General features: G+C 42.4%; 1 protein-coding gene across 1 annotated transcript; it reads right to left on the bottom strand.

Annotated features, from left to right (window-relative positions):
• Positions 1–1524: 1524 nt before the first annotated feature.
• NRSN1 (neurensin 1) lies at positions 1525–20008 on the bottom strand. Its single transcript, XM_060021569.1, has 4 exons — positions 19876–20008; positions 18039–18111; positions 12599–12796; positions 1525–3174 (listed from the first exon to the last, which is right to left on the bottom strand). Exons 3-4 carry the CDS (start codon positions 12785–12787, stop codon positions 2776–2778), a joined length of 588 nt encoding a protein of 195 aa, XP_059877552.1. The 5' UTR covers positions 12788–12796; positions 18039–18111; positions 19876–20008; the 3' UTR covers positions 1525–2775.
• Positions 20009–20563: the final 555 nt, after the last annotated feature.

Below are 20563 nucleotides of genomic sequence, written 5' to 3'. Positions count from 1 at the left end.
CTGTATTTCCTCCTTTCTCTGATTACAGAGAAACTGCCCTTTGGAACTCAGGGAAGGGGACACAGGAAGGCTCTTGTGTCCAGGAGCCCCACAGGGTCCTGCTCAGTTTCACATGGACAAATGGGGAACATTGAGATTTTATAGAAATGTCTCCCTGAAGAAGATAATCAAAGAGGTGACAGGATTGAAAGTAATTGAATGGAAACGTTCGTAGCCTGGGGTGGTGGTGATGGACTGGAGGTTAGGTGGTCCTTTGTAAGAGGGATTAGGCTTGTAGGTAACCTTGAATTAGAGAATTTGGCCCAAGACGTGGAAGGGTTAGAAAGCAGATTTTGGGAAGATGTGAAGATAAGCTTTCTAACCATCTAGAGCCATCAGAAGATGTAGTGGCTTGTCCTGTGAGGAAGGAGGGCTTCAGTCACTGGCAGTGCCTGAGCGAATGGAGGTCGCTAGATCAGAGCTGATGTGGGGTGGGCGTGGGGTTTTCTGCCTGGGTTGGTCCTACATCATTCGAGGTTTTACTGACTCCACGTGCCTCAGCTTATGTGATCTCTAGGCCAGAACTCATTTCTGAGTTTATTCTGTTGCAGTCCCAGCATCTTCTGTCCACCTCTTTCCCCAACTGTAGGGTTGTGGTTTTACTTTGCTTTAGAAGTTTCAGTACTGAAGGGATGGATTGGTTCAGTGCCAGCAAGCAGGCTGAGACCAAGGCTCTAGGACTGTTGCAGTTTGCCATACCCCTGACATCTGCCCAAACAGGCCTGAAAATGGCTTTGTGAAGTCTTTAGTTGGCTGCTCCTCACCCTCTGATTGCACAGGCCTGTACTCTTTGCAAAGATCAAGCTGTATTTCCTAATACCATTCAGCCTCCTTCCTCTGCTTTCCTTCAATATCCCTCAATCCCTGCTCCACGGACTGGGAGGGTCCTTACAAGTACCTGTTTCCACAAAGCTTAGGCAGGACAGCAAAGACAGGGCATGCCGAATCCCTCTTTCAGACTCAGCTCTTACTTCCTCCATCTCTGTTCCTTTGAGGCCTTTGTCTGAGGCACAGAGCTGATTTTTTTATGGCTGCTCGCATGCCTGCACCTAAAAATTCCCAAGCCCTACAGTCATTATTTTTCATTCTGGAGGCTTTTGAAAGTCATCTCATTCTCAAAGATTTCTTGGTATACAACACAAGCCAACATGGAAAGCCTCACGATGTTGCCTTGAACAGGTGCCTGGGGACTTGAATAAGGCTTCAAAGAACAAAGGTAAAACGGCATTGCCACAGGAAGGTAAGAACCTGAGGAAACTAGAACAGTTTCTCCTGAACCTAGCTAATGATCCATGTTAAGGATGCTAATTTGCCCCGTGTTTTATGCTGGACGATGCAAAACAAACCATGTGCACAAAAGCACTAATTGCTTCATTTATTCTTCCATTTTGCCAGGGGACCAGCAGAGCTCACTTAGCCTCAGAATGGAAAATTACATGTTGGAGAGAAAACAGCCACACCAAAGGAATGACAATGCAATTCGAGTTCTGCTTGTTCACATATTTTATTTATCCAGTGAAGGAAAGGAAAAAAAAAAAAAGGCAGACTTTGAAGGTGTCACAGATTCTGAGAGGATACCAAGGTCATGTGTTCCATTTCCCTCAGGCTAGTTTAAGTCCACAGATTAAATAAAAGTGTAAAGGGATGAGATGAACATTTTACTGGAGAAGAAAATGTCTTCTCTGAGAAAGAAAACCCTCTTTAAGGTTAATATCTACTCAGGGGTTTCTTATTGGAGGATGGCTTACTTTTGTTTTTATAAAAATATGACTGCATTGTATAAACTGCTGGAGTTGGATATTTAAAAGTAGGTGGCATCGAGGCTGCTGATTTGGTGACTTTCTGGGAGTCCAGGTCTGGAAGAATCCCACTGTGGTGAGAGCCACAAGAACACTGTAAACATCCTTGGTCGTGGACACACAATGATGCACGGCAAAAACGGAATCTCAGACATCACAGACCAGGATGCCTGTTCTACAGGTGGGGAAACTGAGGCCTGGGAGGTTAAATGCTTTCCCCAAGATCACACAGCTAGTTAGTAATAGGAACTCAAATTTCTTGGCTTCTAATTCAGTGCTTTTGTACACTGCATAAATAGATTCTACTAATATTAATTTATTTCCCAAGATTCTAAAGTTGGCAATTTGAGCTCTTTAAGTGGGAAAACACTACAGAAAACAGCAAAAGACTTATGGAGAATTCTGATACGTTTGTGTCTGATTTCAAGAACCTCATGTTAAGTTAGAGTTAAAAGACCAAAGTTTGGGTCAAAATCAGGGAACTTGATTTTTCTGTGAACACAGGACAATATCTTACATGTAGTGAGACAAGGAATGGAACGCAGCACCACACAGGAAAGATTAGAAAAACCAATACTAGAAAGTAAAACGGACCACGTCAGCCATTGGTAGGCTGGTCTAAACTGTTCAGCGCTTTCCAAGAACACAGAAAATGACACAGAGTCACACTATATGAGAGGGGAGTTCCAGAGAGTTCCTGGTGGGCACCCAGCAACACCTTTTAAGCAGCCGGGTGCATGTGCCCAGGCTGACCATGGCATCAACGGTTCCCAGGGCCACTGAACGGAATGAGTGTGAGCTCACACACCACACTGCCCACAGCCCAGCACAGCCTTGGGGCAGGTCAACACCAAATCTATATCATTTCCCAAACTGGTCTGCTCCCTTGTAACACTGGGCATAAATTACAGAGGGGAGGACCGGGCTGGAAAATGTTTCAGGTTGCCGCTATGGGCTGGACATTTTGAACCCTGGACAAAGTGACTGGTATCTTTGTTTCTCCCGGGCCTGGAGCTCTTGTAATGGGCTGGGTGTGGGCCTTGATGTCTGCGATTCGCTCTTTAAACTTTTGCTGAAGGAATTTCTCTTCTTTGGAGTAGCTTTTTGCGAACACTGACATCAGCAGGCACCCTGCCATGGACGTGCCCCCGATGCAGAAGAGCACGGCGCCCGCCAGCTTGCACATGTCAAGGGCTCCATTAAACTGGACAGCGTGTGTGTCCACCATCACGAAATTGGCCTCACCAAAGGCTTCGATTTTGGGGGGCACAAGAAAGCCCACTGCCAGGACAGTCAATCCGAGAATCACGAAGACTGTGCCCAAGATGAGTCCAACCTAGCGAAAGACACAGTGAAATAAGACAGAGTAAACCTGGTACTTCAGGTCTCCAGGGCAGGACTGGCCTTGTTTTCTGAGAGAAGAGACTTTCCCCAGTCACTTCTAATTTGTATGAGAAGCCTGCATAATTTTTGTAGTTAAAAAAGAAGGTGAAGGAGGACTTTTCTGATTTTGATGCCAACCAGGAACTGCAGCACTGCCTTGATTTTTCCTTTGAGCTTCCTGTTTGTCCAATGCTTTGCAATCAACAGCGCCCCCTTTGGTTTACTTTGTCTTGTTTGGTCTTGAGCAAGAGAAAAGCAGCCCGGATACCCAGGAGCTGGCCTTACTCTATCCACTAGGCTTTGATGTTCTTAGAAGCTGGCCTGGGGCCCCCACTGATACCATGTTGTTTTGTGGGCACAGTCAATCTTGCAGAACCTCAACATCAGACAGGCTCATTCTGCACCCATGATGAAGTGTGACAAACCAAGGCCACTTCATAATTTTGTCTAAGCGCAGACAAAAACAAGGTCATTGTGCAAACCACAAGATTCTGCACACCTCCCACCCCACCCAATATAAATGACTGCTGCTTCTTTACAGTTACAGTCTTAGTCTCACTCTAGTCCGCCCTCTGTATAGATAGGATTTATTAAGATACCCAATCATAGGATCATTCCTGATAATCCAGAGTGAACTCTGGCTCCTGTAGACTTCCCAAACCCCTGCAATCCCAAGTCACCCAACTAAAGCCCACATCCTATAATACATCCTTTCTTACACTCTCTTACTGAAATGCCCAGGAGCCCCTATGGTGTCATTCTGTCTCACTGTGATGAGTAATATACTCAACTTGTTCAACATAGAGGTGATTTCGGCAGGTGGCCATCGACAGTCTGTGTAACTACTCACCCCTTCCCCAAGCAAGTGAAGAAGGAACCATCATTACCAGTTTATAGGCAAGGAAATGTAGCCTCGTGGAGGGTAGGTCACTGCCCCAAAGATAGACAACTGGCAAGTAGCAGAGGATGGGCTAGAAGCCACAGATCTGACCTCCAGGCTAGTGCTCTTTCTCTTCTAACATGTAGCTGTTTGGGCTTTACTTGTGCAGATGTTGAGAAATGTTAAGAGCAGCAGATGGAGATGAAACTGCATTAGCTCAAGTTCTAATAAAATGTAACCCACTGAAAATGGAAAGTAATATACCATTTGGCAGTTTAAGCTCGGAGGTTTGGAATGAACAGACTCAGCCTTGGATTCTAGCACTGCCAACTAGTACTTGAATCATAGAAGGAAAGTTACTTAAATACTCTCGTTAATTTTCCCATTTATAAAATGATAAATGATAACAGTACCTACCTCATAAAGCTGTGAGGACAAAACGAGAGCACTCAGCCCTGTGCCTGCCTAAGTCATACATTTTAATAAGTAGATATTATTATTATTATTTGGAAATGTGCCTCTTGTAAAATTATGCTGCATTGGCAAGAGCATTGCAACAGTCACTCAGTACTTGGAATAAAGAACAGCTAATACAACTTATTTTTTAAACACATTTTTCATTTCCTCCTGTTCCTAATTGCTTTTAGTTAAAATAACAAGGTTGGAAAAATAACCAAATGTATAACACCATTTAATCTTGAACATCTAAAGTATATTTATCTATTTATTTACTATGTTTCAGGGTAATACACTTTATTAGATACTTCTTTAGTAGAGAGTTTGGATAATAGAAAACATTTGCAAATCCATCACTCTAACAAAGGGGGGGAGAGAGCTCATATTATTGAGCATCGATTATGACCTAGGCACTGTGCTTTCCACTTAATCCTCACCAGCATCTTATGAGATGTAGATATTTTTATCCCCATTTCACCTATAAGAAACTGAGGTTTATTGGATTGAAGAAACATAGTTCAAAGTCCACTCTTTAAGCACGTGGTCTCTAACCCAGGTCTGCATGACTTCTAAGCCCCACTCCCCACTTTCATTCTCCCATGATACTTCACCGATTACTATTTTGTACATTACCTCTATAATTTAAAAAAAATTACAATAAAGTTTTAGTCACCATATACGAACAAATTTCCATTATGTAATAGTGTAAAGAAACTGAAAAACCAACAAAAAGAGTCAGTATAATGTCTTCTGGAAAAAAAAAAGAAAAACTATTGTACATAAGATATAAGTACTGCAGAAAAAATTGGGTCGTAAAATCACACTTTGGATGGCTTTCTACATTTTTTGAAGAATGGTGTCAAATTCACCTTCAAAGACTAACCGTTATAATATTTAAAAGATGACTCACGTTGGAATATTCTGAATGCACAAACTAAATTAACTTAAATATCCATGGTGACATGCTTCATATGTCACTAAATTACCTCCCTCCTCAAGAACTGGTACAGATTCTCAAAAATTGAGGGCAGCAAAAATGTATCCATCTTCGGTTCTAAGGTTCTTAAGAGCAAGGGAGGCCAGGGTGCTCCATCTTCTATTTCTGTCTTTCTCTCCGCAGCAGTCAGTCCAGCCTGTGTCCAATATATATTCCTGACTGACTCACTTAAACCACCAGACTGCTGAATCCGGAGCCAGGTGATTGATTCTCAGAGCAGTCTGTTCCTCAGTTGAGCAGTGCTTTATAGATTAAAATCCACTCTTGGAATATCACTCAGAAGCTAAAAGGCAAACCCTGCCTTGCAGATGGCAGAACTCCTGCTCATTTCAAGAACTGGAAAGTGGCTGGCCTCCCCAAGCCTTCTCCCTATTCCCTGTTAAATCAGAGGATCAGAGAGAGGCCCGCCATCTGTGGAGGGGAGCATGACGTAATGAATAGTATGTAATGCCCAGGATTCTGAGGGTGCCATCAATGCAAGTCTAATGAGGATCTCCAAAAGATGTGCCCAGAGAGGGACTCCAAACCTGTTCAAACATGTCAGGGAGAGTGTGGGATGGTAGGCATGAAGGGAAACTGCTGGGAATACTTCCCTGAGTGTAGTAGTGGTGAGGAGGGATGCTGGGATATATCAGCTTAATCCTGGTACCATCTTGGAGTACTGAATGGAATAAAAATTTTGGGAGTGATGCCATATGGTATCATAAACTTTGGACACAGCTCTAAGTTGAAGTGGTCCCAGGTCTAAGAGAAAAGGGGTTCTATTAAATAGAGTTTAAGAAATGCAACACAGAGGTTTTTTAAAAAGGTTCTAAGAGAGCAAACCAGCTCTGTTTGGAGCCATGCAAAGAGTTGCAATGCTGCTGGGTGAGGGGCTTCCCAGAGTAGCCTGGTGGTGTGGGATGTTAGATCAGCACCAATAGGGAGAGAGAAGGGCCTCTCCAGGTGATGAAAAGCAAACTTTAAAGAGAGCAGCAAGAGCAGTTTTTGTGCTGTGACTTCTGATGACTCTCTTGACTGTGCGAAGGATGGGTGAAAACCCAGTCCCTGCTGTTGGAAAGGAGGATTGGACAGAGGGGAGAGCTTGGATTCCAGAAATTCTGCTTCTGGGGACCACAAGCCAGAAGCTGCTGTTTTTTGACCAGCATCCCCTTCGTGGTCTGTCTGTGAGCTGATGAGATCTGAAAATGCAGTTCACTCCAATAAGCGGAGCTGGCAGCAGGAGCAACACAGCTGTTCTGGCAGAGAGGAGGCGGTAATGACTGGTGGAGGCAAGAACCAGCATGGCAGGGAAGAGCGGCGTGTGGGGGGAGATTGCTGGATGGAGCTAAATGGGAAAGAAGCCTTCTGGGTTAGAGGTAAAATTCAGAAGAAGCGCAGCAAGAGTGAAGACTGGCTTTTCTTCTTCTGCATCAGCCCTGAGGGCTGCTACCCACCGCTCCTTAGCAGGACCTGAGCTCAGAGTGCTGTCACCTGCCAGAGTGATGGCAGATTCTAACTCATCTGTCCTGACCCTCTTGCCTGACCTGCTTGTAGGGACACTGAGCTTTGCAAAGCAGTGACCAGTGCCGGGCTGGGATCAGGTCCTTCCACATATGCGTCACCTGGTACAGTCTCCACAGCCCTCCTTCACCTGGGTAGCAGGATCCTGCATTGGCTCTGCAGCCTTACAGAGGCTCTGTCCCTCCAGCCTGTCAGCACATTCAATCGCTTCCATCTTCAAAACCTATTCTAGAGCCCTGTGTCCTCCACTAGCTACTGCTTGAACTCATTCCTACCCTTGGTAGCCAAGCCTAGTCCTCCACCATTTCACTGAAGCCCCTCTCTCTGAGGTCACTGATGACTTCCTAATTGTCAAATCCAATTTTTCTTTTCTTCATTTGCATATTCTGCAGTCATTGATTTTAAGTACTTAGGCTTTCTTAAAACCCTCACCAATGATTATCGCTGACACAACTCTCTTCCACTTCTGTCTTTACCAACTCACTCTTAACCTGCTTTGCCAGACACTCTTAAATTATTGGTGTCCCCCAGGGTTCCAGCCCTGACTCACATCTCTTACTCAATATGTTCTCTCTATGGTTTAATTTGTGGCCGCAGTTTCAACTTGCATCTATATACCAGTGACTTCCAAATGTCCAGCTCCAGCCTAGATTTCTCTCCTGGGCTGTAGCCCCACATTTATGACAGCCAATGGGAGGATCTACACAAAAGTGTCCCAAGCTCTGCAAAACCCAAATATTCAAAATGGTGTTCCTTTCTTCTTTCCTTCCCAGTTTTTCTGCATTCCTGCCACCTGCCCATTCACTGAGTCCTTCCTCACATTCGTAGTCAATGGATAATTAAATCTTATTGATTCTATCTCAGAATTCTCTTGAATCTTGTCTCTCCATCACTACAGCTACTCTAATGGTAACAGAGCATTATTAACTCTTGGCCAGATCATTGCAACAGCATTCTGATGGTCTCCATGGCTAGTCTCATCCTTTGTCCATTTTTCAAGTGTCATCTGAGAAATTTTTTTTTTTTTTAATAATACCACATGGTTTCTCCTCTTAAGGGACTTCCTTATTCATTTCTAGAATAAAACCATCTCCTTAATATCTAGCAAGACTCTGAAGAGAAATCCAAGATGTAAGTTTAAACTCTGACTTAGCTTAAGGGGGAAACTGGAGAGATTGGGACAGGTAGGAGGAGGGTCTTGAGAGAAAAGAGAGGTACCAGCATCATTTTCACTTTTAGTAAGTCTGTGGAGGAAGCGGTCTTGCCTTGTACCTGCCCGTTGCTATTTAACACCCTTTGGGAGATTTCTGATATTGGTTGAGGGAAAGGTAAGGAGGAGGATAACCCTGGGGTGAGGAAAGAACGACTGGGGTAAGAAGACTGCTCCCATTAGTTCATACCTGCAGTACTTCAGCTGTCTGCTGCACCATCAAGTAGCAGCAGTCTTAGTCAAGGTCAAGTGCAAGGGTGAGAAAGAAAAACTCCACCACAGCCTGTTAGGCCCTTGGGCAGAGGCAGTGGGTGGCAGGGGGTAGGTGGGACTGTGTCACATAGATTTTTGCAGATGGCAGCAGTTGCAGGTAAATTAGCAGTGGCGGAGGCCACCATGCAGTAATCCAGAAGCTGTGAGGCACAGAGAATGTGTATAATACTGTGTGTGTGTGTGTGTGTGTGTGTGTGTGTGTGTGTGTGTGTGTGTGTGTGTGTGTGTGTGTGTGTGTGTGTGTGTGTGTGTGTGTGTGTGTGTGTGTGTGTGTGTGTGTGTGTGTGTGTGTGTGTGTGTGTGTGTGTGTGTGTAGGGGCTGTTTACACCTGATTGTGAGACAACCTTCCCAAGAAAGCCTAGCTTTATTATCTTACCTACTCACTGTACTCAGTCAAGCAGGAAGGTTCTGGAGAAATTTCTACTTCACAGCCTTGCTGAGTCTCTGTGATCTGGCTCTTGTATACATTACCGTGTTCATCTCTTGGCCTTTGTCCTCCACGCCTAACTCTTACCCCAGCCACAGTGAACTGTTGGCATCTCCTGAGCATGCCATCTTCTCTCATGACGCAGCTTCTGCGATGCTCTTCTTTCTATAGTGCTTTTCTGTGCCTGTGAACTCTTCTGTGGAGTCACTTCCTCCCCAGGCTGCATCAGATCTGTCCAGTAAGTACTGCAACAACTGGCATGGTGGATTGTAACAATCTCTGTACACATCTACCTTCCTTATTTGACTGTGAACTCCGTCAGGTGAAGAACAGTGTTGTGTTCACAACTGAATCCCGGAGCCCACCACAGAGGTTTGTGCACAGTGGACATATAAACATGTGTAGAAAGAACAGCATTGTGAGAGCGAGGTTACATCGGTCCATGTGGTAGAGCAAAGTTTCTGGCTCAGGCCCATTTGATTCCAATCCCTGTTCTCATTAAGCCCCTCCTTGCTGCCCACCGCTAAGGAGCTGGCTCACCAGCAGAGTCCTCCTGAGGCTCTGTGAGCGTGGCCCACAGTGAGAGACCCACGTGGCCTCAACAATGCTATAGTGGAAGAGAGGGAAGGGGGAGCCCACATCTTGAACCACTTACAAGATGCAGATTGAAATGAAAGAAAAAACATAAGAAAAGTACTATAATAGAAACACGTGCATAATCAGTGCTTCTCTCTGTGTTGATTCAAAGCACTTCATACGCTCGCTGGCATGAGTTCCCTTATAGTCCCTAGGAGGAAACCCAAGAATGGTTGGTTTATTCCCTTGGTAGGGGTGAGGTCTCTAAGACAGTGAATTCTTTGGTTTTTCAAGTTGACTGTAGGCTTCTGAGTGCCCAGTCTAGTGTTTTATGGTTAGGATGTAAGTCTAAGATTTGGATTTTGCTGGAATATAATCTCTGTGAGGCCATGGACTTTTGCCTGGTTTTATTCTCTGAAGTAGGTCCAGCACAACAGGGAACAAATACTTTTGGATCTTGTTTGCGTTAAACAGAAGAGAGAAAATACTGAAATCTGAATTCTAGGCTTGGTAATTTACTGAGAGTTCTTTATTGTAAATCCATACCCATGTATTATTTGATGGAGTTATAGCTTCACAACTTGTATCACTACTAGTGCTTTGGAACCACTAGCATTTGCAGTATTCTGTATGTCAGTGGCATTTTAGGCTCTTGGCACAATAGACCTGTGAGGCAAATATTTGTTTTTTTGACATATAGAGAAGCAACCACCCACTTGCCTGGGTAAATACAAGATGTGCCAAGCTTGGCTATGTATTTCATTGGTCCAGGCCAGTACGGAGTCATCAGAGGTGACACTTGTACAGAATAAGAAGGCTGGCTTGACCAATTCTAATACAGAGTGCCTGACACTAGTAAGATTTTGAATCAACACAGGTCTTGGGTAATCCATAGTAATAATCACATTACCAATATTTTATTTATTAACTAGATTTCCAGTTTTATTTCTATTTCAGAACTCAGTGTTCCATATGACATCTGGTACTAGGAGCTAATATATTAAGTGCTTATTGAGTGCCTACCAGACATTGTTCTAAGCTCTTTGCATCTATTATCTTATTTAATTCTCACAACTTATGTGGTAGGTACTATAAGTATCACCATTAGAGGCTCATTTAAGGTCAATTAAATTACCCAAAGTTACAGAGCTGAGATTTGAACCCATGTAATCTGAGGCCAGAGTCCGTGCTCATAATCATCACTATGTTACACTGCCTCTTGTTAAGCTCTATTGCCAGTACATTGTAAATTTATGTCGGTATCAATGTCAAAGTTTCTGGGATCTTTCGGGAGAAAGTTGGGGATGATCAGAAACCTCCAAAACACAGAATATTAGACCTGGAGGGAATCCGAGGCATCATCTAAAGCTGTGCCTTCTCAGTAGCCCTTCCTACATCCTTGTCCTTTTTTTGATTTCTAAATGTTGGAACATTCGATGCCTTCTTCTCTCTTATGTCTATACTCTCTTCCTAGGTGATCTTGTCTAGTCTGGTACCTTATATACACTGTATGTATCAGCGACTCCCAATTCATGAGCTGAAGTATATTTAAATTGCTACTAGAGATCTCCACTTGCATGTTTAATAGGCACCTCCAATGTAGCAATGCCAAAATCAAACTCTTGACTCCCCACCCATCCCACTGCTCTCCTGGTGTTCTCCATCCCAGTGAATTATAACATCATCCACTAAAGAGCTCAGGCTGCGAGTCTAAGTCATGCTTGACTCTTCTTTCTTTCGTTTCTAATATGCCAACATGTCCTGACAGCTTGCCCTTCAAACTTTATGCTAAATCTGACTACTTCTCGCCATCTCCATTAACACCACCGTAATCTAAGCCACTATTATTCTTGCCTGGATACTTCAACAGCCTCTTAAATAATCTAGCTGCTTCTATCCTTGCCTTCCTATAATTTATTTTCTGTACTGTAGCCAGAATGATCTTGTTAAAATACTGGTCGGGTCATGTCACTCATCTGCTTGAAATGTTCAGGTGGCTTCCCATGGATCTCAAGGTAAAAGCCAAAGTCCTCACTGTCACCTACAAGGCTCCACACACATCATCTGTGTCCTGTTATTTTTCTGGATCCATCACCTGTTCTTTCCCCTCTCTCATTCCTCTCCAACCAGATTGGATCTCTTGCTATTTTTCAAACACACCAGTGTTCCCATTTCAGAGCTTTTGGACTTGCTATTTTCCCAGCCTACAGTGACCTTCAGCCAGGTAATTTTATGGTTTACTCCCTGGTATTTGCTCAAAGGTCATCTCCTCTGACAGGCTTTCTGTGATCAGCACAACTAAATACCAGTTCTCCATCCTTCCCTATCCTCTTATTCTGATTTATTTCTCTTCATAGCACTTGCCACTACCATTCTGTTGTGTGGTTTATTTGTTTATGGTCTGTTTCCCACGATAGATTGTAAGTTCCTTGAGGGCAAGGGACTTTTTCTTCTCCCATTTACCACTTTAATTTCTGGTACTTTGCAACTTCTTGGCACAGAGTAGGTGCTCACTAATTATATGCTGAATGACTGAACTTATTGTCTAGTGAGGCTCCTTCCACTTGAGGAAGCTGAAGCTCATAAAGCCTCATGACCACATATCCAGGAGAGGCAGAGCTGGCAGACTGACCACTGTATTATGTCTCAGTATTAACTCTCTCTAGTATCCAACTGTTTCTTCTAATAATTATTGTAATTTGTCAAATGATACTTACCAAACCTTAAGGGAGGCTGAAAGCATGTTTTGCCTTTGGATGGCTGTCATAGTTGGTGAATTTAGTGGCATGTTAATAACAATAGCAAAAATAATAATTAATGATGGCAATTATATCTATTTATGTTTAACCTGCAAATCAACAATTGTGCTGTGTGTAGAGGCTTTCTTCAGCCCAAGGGTTATAGTCTCCTTTCCTAAGGAAGAAAACTGAACTTAGTGACACTGAGAGGGATCCACACACAGAGTCCCAGACTTCTCAGTTCTCTATAGCTGAGTTATTTCCCGTATCAAATGACTTCTCCACTTCCTGAGTTAAACACATGCTCTTTACTTACCTTCCAGAATACTGAGCTCCACCTGTTAGGTGATCTCTGGATCTGGAAATCATCCTCATACTCCCAGATCGAGGTGGTACAGTCCTCATAAAACTGGTGCAGGTAGGACCGGACTCCATAGCGCTGGTACCCGCCCTCGGTAGCAGCCTGTGCCTGCTTGGACCCACAAACGTTGCTGCAAGAACTCATCCTTCCCAGCTGGAATGACAGCACCCACAGGCATCAACCACATGAGCTCTGGCCTCAGGATCAAAAGGCAAATTAAAGGTAAGAACCAGGCTGAATAATGTCAGCCTGTTTGAACAATGCTCTTTTCTGGCAAGAAAAGACATGTTTAAAGACCTGCCTTTTTAACCCAAGCTGCTATTCTCTACTGAATGCAAAATTATCCCAAACACTCAATGACTAGAACTGGTTCTCCATAAATGAAACAAGACATAACAGCACAGCTCACTTAGATGATGCAAAAATTTAAGCAGGAAGCACATGAGAAATGGCAACAAAGAAGCTGAGATTTTCAGTGTCTTGACAAGAAATCTTTAATCTCTTAGAATCTAGTAGTCTTTACACTTCCATGTTAAAGGATTAGGAAGGCACTCTCACTTGGTACAGATGGAATTTGTCCTGGACTGTCCTCTTCAATGCTTAACCATGTTCCCTTGTGGAAACTACATGGTGTTACGTAGCTATTTGAAATTTTGCCTTCGAATCTCATGTATCTTGCTCTAACAATTGTCAAGTTGTACAGAAGCTTTATTAAAAAGTTGCTTCATGCTTTATCACAAATGGCTTGGCCAATAATTGATACCTCACTGACTCTAACTCCAGATATTTCAGGCATTATTTGTGGATACATCTGTCCACGTGGGATGCTAGAGCATAATGCAGAAGGTAGACCTGCCTTTTACTATTTCCCATTAAGTGTCTACTATAAATAAAAAATTCAGAGAATTGTTTAATGACACTAAGCTCTGGGTGGGTTGTTTGGGACTCTGCCTTCTTCAGATGGAAATTTCAACTTGATCTGATCTAATTTGACCTTAGAGGCATGTGGTTAATAATTCATGGTAAAAAAAAAGGAATTACTGAAGGACAGAAATTTTGGTGAGTAAGAGAATTCTCAGTTATTCTGTTTGTTCTTTGGTTTTTTGATCTCCATATAAGCAGATAAATAGGTAGCTAGAAATATGAAATACTTTTTTAGATTGTTCAGTTATCCTCTAGATGGTTTTCCTTGTGTGGACATAGTTTTAAACTCTAGACAGTTTTCCTGTCTCAACATGACAAAGCAAGGAACAATATAGAAGGAGGATAATTTTCTCACTGACCCAGGTTCTCAGGACCTGTGCTATAATCCAGGCAATAAGAAGACATATTAAATGTTTTCAATTACTTGCCAAGAAACCAAGTAGTAATGTTTACCTACAAGAAAAACTTAATCTAAAATTCTAGCAGGTGTTCCTGTGTGGCCACTTAATTTGGTTGTATAGAATCATGGGGCTAAAGTCAAAGTTGAACCCAGGGACTCACTGTCCCATGGCCACAAAGTGAACCCTTAAGAATATCTTGTAAATGTGTGCCCTCAGCCACAAGTGGGTTTTGGTTAGAACATGTGGTCAAATTCAGGAAAATGTGGCCCTGACCTTAGAAAAATGATGCAAACAGGTATAACTGATGGTGACTGATAACCTCATCTTTTAAAGTGTTGGTCAATGTTACATTTAGTGCCTACCTCCTAGTGACTTCTTTGTGTCTCAGGTCCAGCTACCATCTAAAGAAATCACCCAGGAGGAGAGATCAGGAAAGGAAATTTATTTTTGTTTTTTTGCTTTTTAACATTTCAGAAGGATATTATTTCATAAAAAAATCAAGATTTCAGAAGGGACTTTGCCTGATTAGAGCTGCAATGTCTGATGGACCAAATTCTTTTGTTAACCTAGTTTTCATATTTTAAATGCTAGGATGATCTCTTCAGTACCTTTTATTTAATGCTTACACAAAGAAGATGATTAATAAGGGGCCATTACTAGTGATATCCAAGTAGAATAGTTTTAAAGGCACTTTCTTTTAAGACATTCTAATAAACTTTCAGTCAAGGGGAAGTGGGATTAGTATTACTAAGTCTGCTTTGTCACTGAAGAAACTGAGGCAAAGAAAAATCATCTGCTACAGTTTATATCATGAGTCAGGGAGCAGATGAAAGATGACAATACAGTAAACAGGAGTATAGATTGAATCATATATTTGCATAATCAGAACCAACTCATACAAATATATATGTTCAGGTTTTCAATAAAGCATTGGAGACTTTAACATGAAAAAAGGACAAAAATAGATATGATAGGAATAAAAACAATCCCTCATAGCAACAGTAAGAGTTATCTTCCTTAGATGCTAAAATCATTCTTTCTCAGGATTTAGCTTTGGTGCAGAGCAGGACCTTGTGACATATTGTAGTCATTCCCTGCACTGCTTGTTTCCAGCACACTAGGTTAAATGTTTCTGCTTTATAGGATGAGACTCAGTAGTCCAACTTGGTTAAACACAATATAGGTAAAATCATAAAAGAGATAGAAAATGTCATAAAACAAATGCTTTTGAGCCTGAGTGATAGATGGCTCTACTCTAAGTCAGAATGGATTTTTAGTGATGTTAGATACATTCCAGAAGAGAAATCCCAACAAATCTTATTCTCCCCTCCAGGCGTACAAAGTACAAGAACACGGCCTGCGCTGTGATAACCACACCGAGCAGAGAATGGGCTCTAATGCTAGTTCTTGATCTGCAGCTTACTGGTTTTGACATCTCAGGTAAGCTCAGTAACCTCTCTGGGCTATGGTTGCATCATCCTTAAAATAAGATGGCTGGACCAGATAACCTCTAATTCCTTCTAGACATAGATTTTTCAAGAGTCTTTGGCCATGAATTTACAGAATGAGTCGATTATTTTTGTTTGATAAACAACTGGGTTTAGGGATTTCCCATCTCCTCCCATGCTCTCAATGATTGATTGTCAGATTGCTTTATTATAGTGTGCATGAAGCTTTAGTTTAAAAGAGTATATAAGCTACTAGTTAGGTTAGTTACTTGGTATTCAGTAGACTGAATGGTTGTGTATTGTTTATTTGTTCAATAAGTTATTTTAGTATAGTGTATGTTGCCTAAAATAGTAGTCCCTGGGGGGTCTTAGAGGTTTCATACCTCTTTCCAAACATATAATTTGTTGGAATTCACTGTTAGAGGAGACGGATCACTTGGTAGAACATGTATTTTAAAATACAACATTTTAGAGTAGAAATTTTGCACTTGCAAAAACTCAAGAGAGTTACATTCCTCATAGGTAACTTTTTGTCCCAATATAGAAAATGTTACAGTTATTTGGAATCTACCTGGTTGATATACATGAGGTCATTTCATAAAGTCACTTTAAAAGCTGGGCAATGAGTATATGATACACCAGGGTTGAGAAGAAAGGGAAGTTATGTGCAAAGGCGTTTCAGCTTGCCTCAGCATTTATTTAATGAGTAAGGTTTCATGAGAATTGCGGTGTTTGTGTTTCAATAGGTGTAGTAGTGGCAGCAAAAACAGTAATGTTAAATCTATGGTTGCTGTTAGTGATGGATCCTGAAGGGGCTCCTTTCTTGAGAGAAAGACTTAACATCCTAGGAAGTACATGCATAGGGGGAGGTGAGTGAAAATATTCTCCAGTATTGTATTTAAATGAGTCCTTGTGAGTTTTCATTTTATAAACACTCCGGTGGAGCCTGTTGCATCTTCACTGCCAGCATGGCCATCGTGATGGAGCACAAGCAGCATAAGTGTCTGGTTACTTGGTCATCTATGAAAGGGGAATTATTTTCATTTTTCCTGAACGACCTTATGGGTGCTGATAAGTGAGGATTCATCCATGGTTTTCTTCTTTTTATTATTTGTTTATGGTATCTATCTCAACCGCATGCACAGTTATACATTAAATGGATATTCAAACCCCCAAACTCGTCTGAGAGGCTTTCTACAATGAGCATAATCAATATCAGCCCTCTATTACTCTCTATCCCCTTGTCTAGATTTGTTCCCCTTCATAGAACTTGTTATTACCTGATCCTCTGTTATGTGGTTTATTTGATGGTCTGATAGAACTTGTACATGATAAACTGTAAACTTCACCAGGGCAAGGACATTTTCTGTCCTGTTTACCACTTTGAAATTTCTTGGCACAGAGTTCCAGATGGGTTGGTGTGGATGATGGCCTGAGTGGTCCTTGATTTTTCATTCCTCCCTTCCTTCGGTGTTTTTAAACCACTGGTTATATGCCAGATTACGTGAGACGGTGCTTACAAAGATGAGTGGGACACACATTTTGCTCTCAGTTGACTCGGGTTAGAAGAAGAAACACTTCTGAAGCAGTAAGTGCAACAAAATGGGCATCAAAACGAGGTATTTGCAGCAGGAAGAAGTATAAATGCTGAGAATCCCTCGAATGATTACTCTATTCAGCAAACAAACTCATGTGTGTGTTACCATGATCTATATGTGTACTACTACACTAAAGTATCAGTTTGTTGGAAATTTGAATTTCAGTCTAATAGAAGCAGTTACTCTTCATTTTACTTGAAAAATGTTCATAGCCATGGAAATAGAAATAAGGCTTTATGCCTCATGAAACCTTAAGAATACCAGAGATTTTATGGTATTTGTCTTCATGGTCTCCTTGAGAGAAGAGAGGCAGAAAACTGAGGCACAAAAAGGATGAGTGTTTTCCCATGGCTCTATGTGTGAGTCAGTTGTGAAGCCAGGCACAGGCCCTGTTCTATTTATTCTCTCTGAAAGATCACTCAAGTTTTCATACTGCGCTTTTCTCTCCCATAAAATCATTCTGAGATAATGAGAGTGAAGTTCCCATTAGAGACACTTTTCCACAGGGCCAGTGCTGCAAGGTATAGGCGCATAGCTGATTTAGACCATTTATGCAACACTACACCAAAAGGTCAATTCGCTTAAAAGAATCAGTTAGACTCAAGAGTGGATGCAGGAAGGCATGAAAGCCTGCTAACAGCTTTTTCATATTTAAATCAGGCATTCTGGAATTATATAAGCATAACCTTAAAACCTGAAAATGTATTTCTACCAATGAACCATTTCAGAGATATTTTATTGTCCTGGAATAGTGGTAGAGATTGTGGCTCTGCACTGTGAATTTTTATTTCCTCTAAGTCAGTGGCTATGCAGCCACTTTTATAATTTTTAAAAAAGGGGGTAATGATACGCAGTTATCTTATTACTTTGCCCCTTTGAGATGTACTTTTAAGTAAGGTAAAATAAAGTCCAAAACCGCAATGAGAAGAGAAACAGAACCCATATTCTCTTTAAACCTCTTCTTTATCGATGTGCAGACCAGAAGGTGCTTATGAATTTACATGTGACAAGGTTTGAGTCTTACCTTTGAAATCCTCTTCTTCCTCTTCTTGTTGTTTACTCTTTGACCTTTCCTTTTAATGGCTCATTCTTCAAACCTATTTAAGAACAAAAATCTCTGCAGAATGTGATCCAGATAAAAGTCTAAACTTCATAAGTCATTTTTATAACTTGTAAAGAATCATTTAATATTGACAAAAACATTGACAAAGGACTTCCTGTTCAAGAGCAAAGATAGTTTTTTCTTTTTTACAAAAGTATAACGTATTTTATAACTTTTTAATGGGCTCTCATGAGAGTTTATAGAGTCAATGAAACAATATAAATGAAAAGGGCTATGTAAACTATAACACATTATACAAATATATTCTCATTTTGATATAATTCTATTCCATGTAGTCAATAATACCAACTAGACTGACCAATTTGTGTTTTACAAATTGTAAAGAAAAAGATGACTTGCTTCCCAGATACTCCAGACTTGATCTCTTTGGTGCCTATCCCATTATAGTGTAAAATAAATTAATCTTATAGCTATTGTATTTTATGATCCATTTACATGCATTTTAGACTTACTAAGGCTCTTTGGATGATTTACTCATTAGGTTGATTTTTACTCCTATATCCATTTTCTTCCTATCACGATCATGTTACTCTCCATCTGCCTAAGAAAAGCAGGTGCCCATGCAAGATTTAATTAAAAAGCCATTGCCAGCTATAGAGCTATTGGTTTCCTACATTACTGTAGTCACGTGAAATAAAATAACTCGGGCTGTATTTTTCAAGAGGCATTAAGAATTCTTTCTGATGAACAGTTCCCCATCCATATGCAGGAGAATCTCAAAGACTTGAGGAGTGTACGCCTAGTTGAGCCCTGAAAAACTGTTTTCAGTATTTTCCAGGTTCAGTCTGTATGTACCATGGCCAAGCCAGCCTTCTTCAAGACTCATTTATTTGTCCTGAAATTTTATTTTGTGGGTGGTATGTGAGCAGATTTGGACAAAGAAGCAAATTATATTAGGATTCTGGGTCTGGATAAGTAAAAGAAAACAAGTCTGTCTGTCTGTCTCTCATCTGTGCCTGTCTCTCTCATTAAATGTCCCTTCTTTTTATCTGTCGCCTTCCCCCTTTTCTTTGAGGGAATTGACTCCACACATGCCCTTCACTAAAGGCTGGCTTGGTCTGGAGCCAAAGGAGCTCTTCAAGGTGCTGAAAACATTTCTGCTACAGAGCCAGGAACCAATTAAGTATACATAAGCTGTTCAACTCCAGCTCTGTTTTCTTCGAGGTCATCAGCTTTGGTAGGACCCCCACCCAAGCCCCCTTTCTAACAACACGAAGAAGTAGGTGCTGAGATCATATCAAAAACTCAGACGTCTTTAGATACGGCAGAGGAGTGGGGAAGGCAAGGAGGGGGTAAATTCAGCCTGGAAAAGAAATCAAATCAGTTTTGCAAACTCCAAATACATACATTTTTACTCTTATCTAACATTACAACTTTTCTTGTCTCACAGGAAAGAAACTCCTGAGTTTTCCCTGTATACCTCCCAAATTCTTACATAACACAAACCACAAACCGCCAAAGCATGGAGTTAGCTACTCCTAATTTGTACGTGTTCGTGGATTTTAATACGCATGGGTTTTGTAGAGATTTGTGTCCATATAATCGTGAACGAGTTAGGGGTGGTGTGTGTGTGTGTGTGTGTGTGTGTGACTGAGAGACAGAGAGACAGAGAGAGAGAGAGAGAGACAGAGAAAATATGAATATTTGTGCGTGTGGAGAGAGGAAGGAAAGAAAAAGGAGCGGGAGAAGGACACATCGAGCCTAGAAAACCTCACCCCTGGGCTCCGCAAGGCTTTACCTGCCGCCTGCGATCCCCTGACCCGTGGAGCAAATGCAGCCAGCTAGCCGCAGATCTCTCGCTGGGGTCCCATCGCCGCCACCGCCGCCGCCGCCGCCGCCGCCGCCGCCGCCGCCGCCGCTGCCGCTGCTGCTCCAGCCTAGCTGAGCTCAACCTGCGCGTGATTGACAGCTGGGCGTCCCGCGTGCCCGCGCATCCGAGGCCCGCGCAGCCGCCACCGCCGAAGGGGCCGGGTCGGCGCTGTGCGGACGTGAGGCGAGTGGGCGGGGCCCGGATTGGCCAGTCCCGCTTCCGGCGCCCCGAGTCTGGTGGTCCGCACAGGAGGGTGGCCGGCCTTCTGGGAGGCTGGTTACTTTGCTCTTCGGAAGCTCCACGGGGACGGGCATCTTCTCTGCCTTCTGCCATGTCCAGTTTTCTTCTGCCCAGCACAGTATCTGGCCGTAGCGGCCTCCATACACGTATTTTTTAGATGGATGGAGAAGGCAGACGGATCTGCTGTTTCTTCCACACCCCCCACCCCGGCCCCCCATTTGTAAAGGCTTATCCGGACCCTGTTTTTTGTCCTTGACGAGACCCGAGGTGAGGAACTTCGGCTGGCAGAGCGGTGCCCGACTGAAAGAACCTTTTCACTTTTGTCAGCGTTGGGCACTTTCAGTGTCTCCCCTCACCCCCGATCCCAAGGTCATTT

Source organism: Delphinus delphis, chromosome 10, assembly GCF_949987515.2.
Source record: "Delphinus delphis chromosome 10, mDelDel1.2, whole genome shotgun sequence".
In the NCBI taxonomy this organism is placed as follows: domain Eukaryota; kingdom Metazoa; phylum Chordata; class Mammalia; order Artiodactyla; family Delphinidae; genus Delphinus; species Delphinus delphis.
This window is presented reverse-complemented; position numbering and strand designations above follow the sequence as displayed.

Coding starts and splice junctions, on each gene's coding strand:
- NRSN1 (XM_060021569.1), bottom strand. CDS start 12,787: ATGAGTTCTTGCAGCAACGTTTGTGGGTCCAAGCAGGCACAGGCTGCT. Junction 3,175..12,598: donor GGAGCTCAGTATTCTGGAAG/GTAAGTAAAGAG, acceptor GTCTTTCGCTAG/GTTGGACTCATCTTGGGCAC.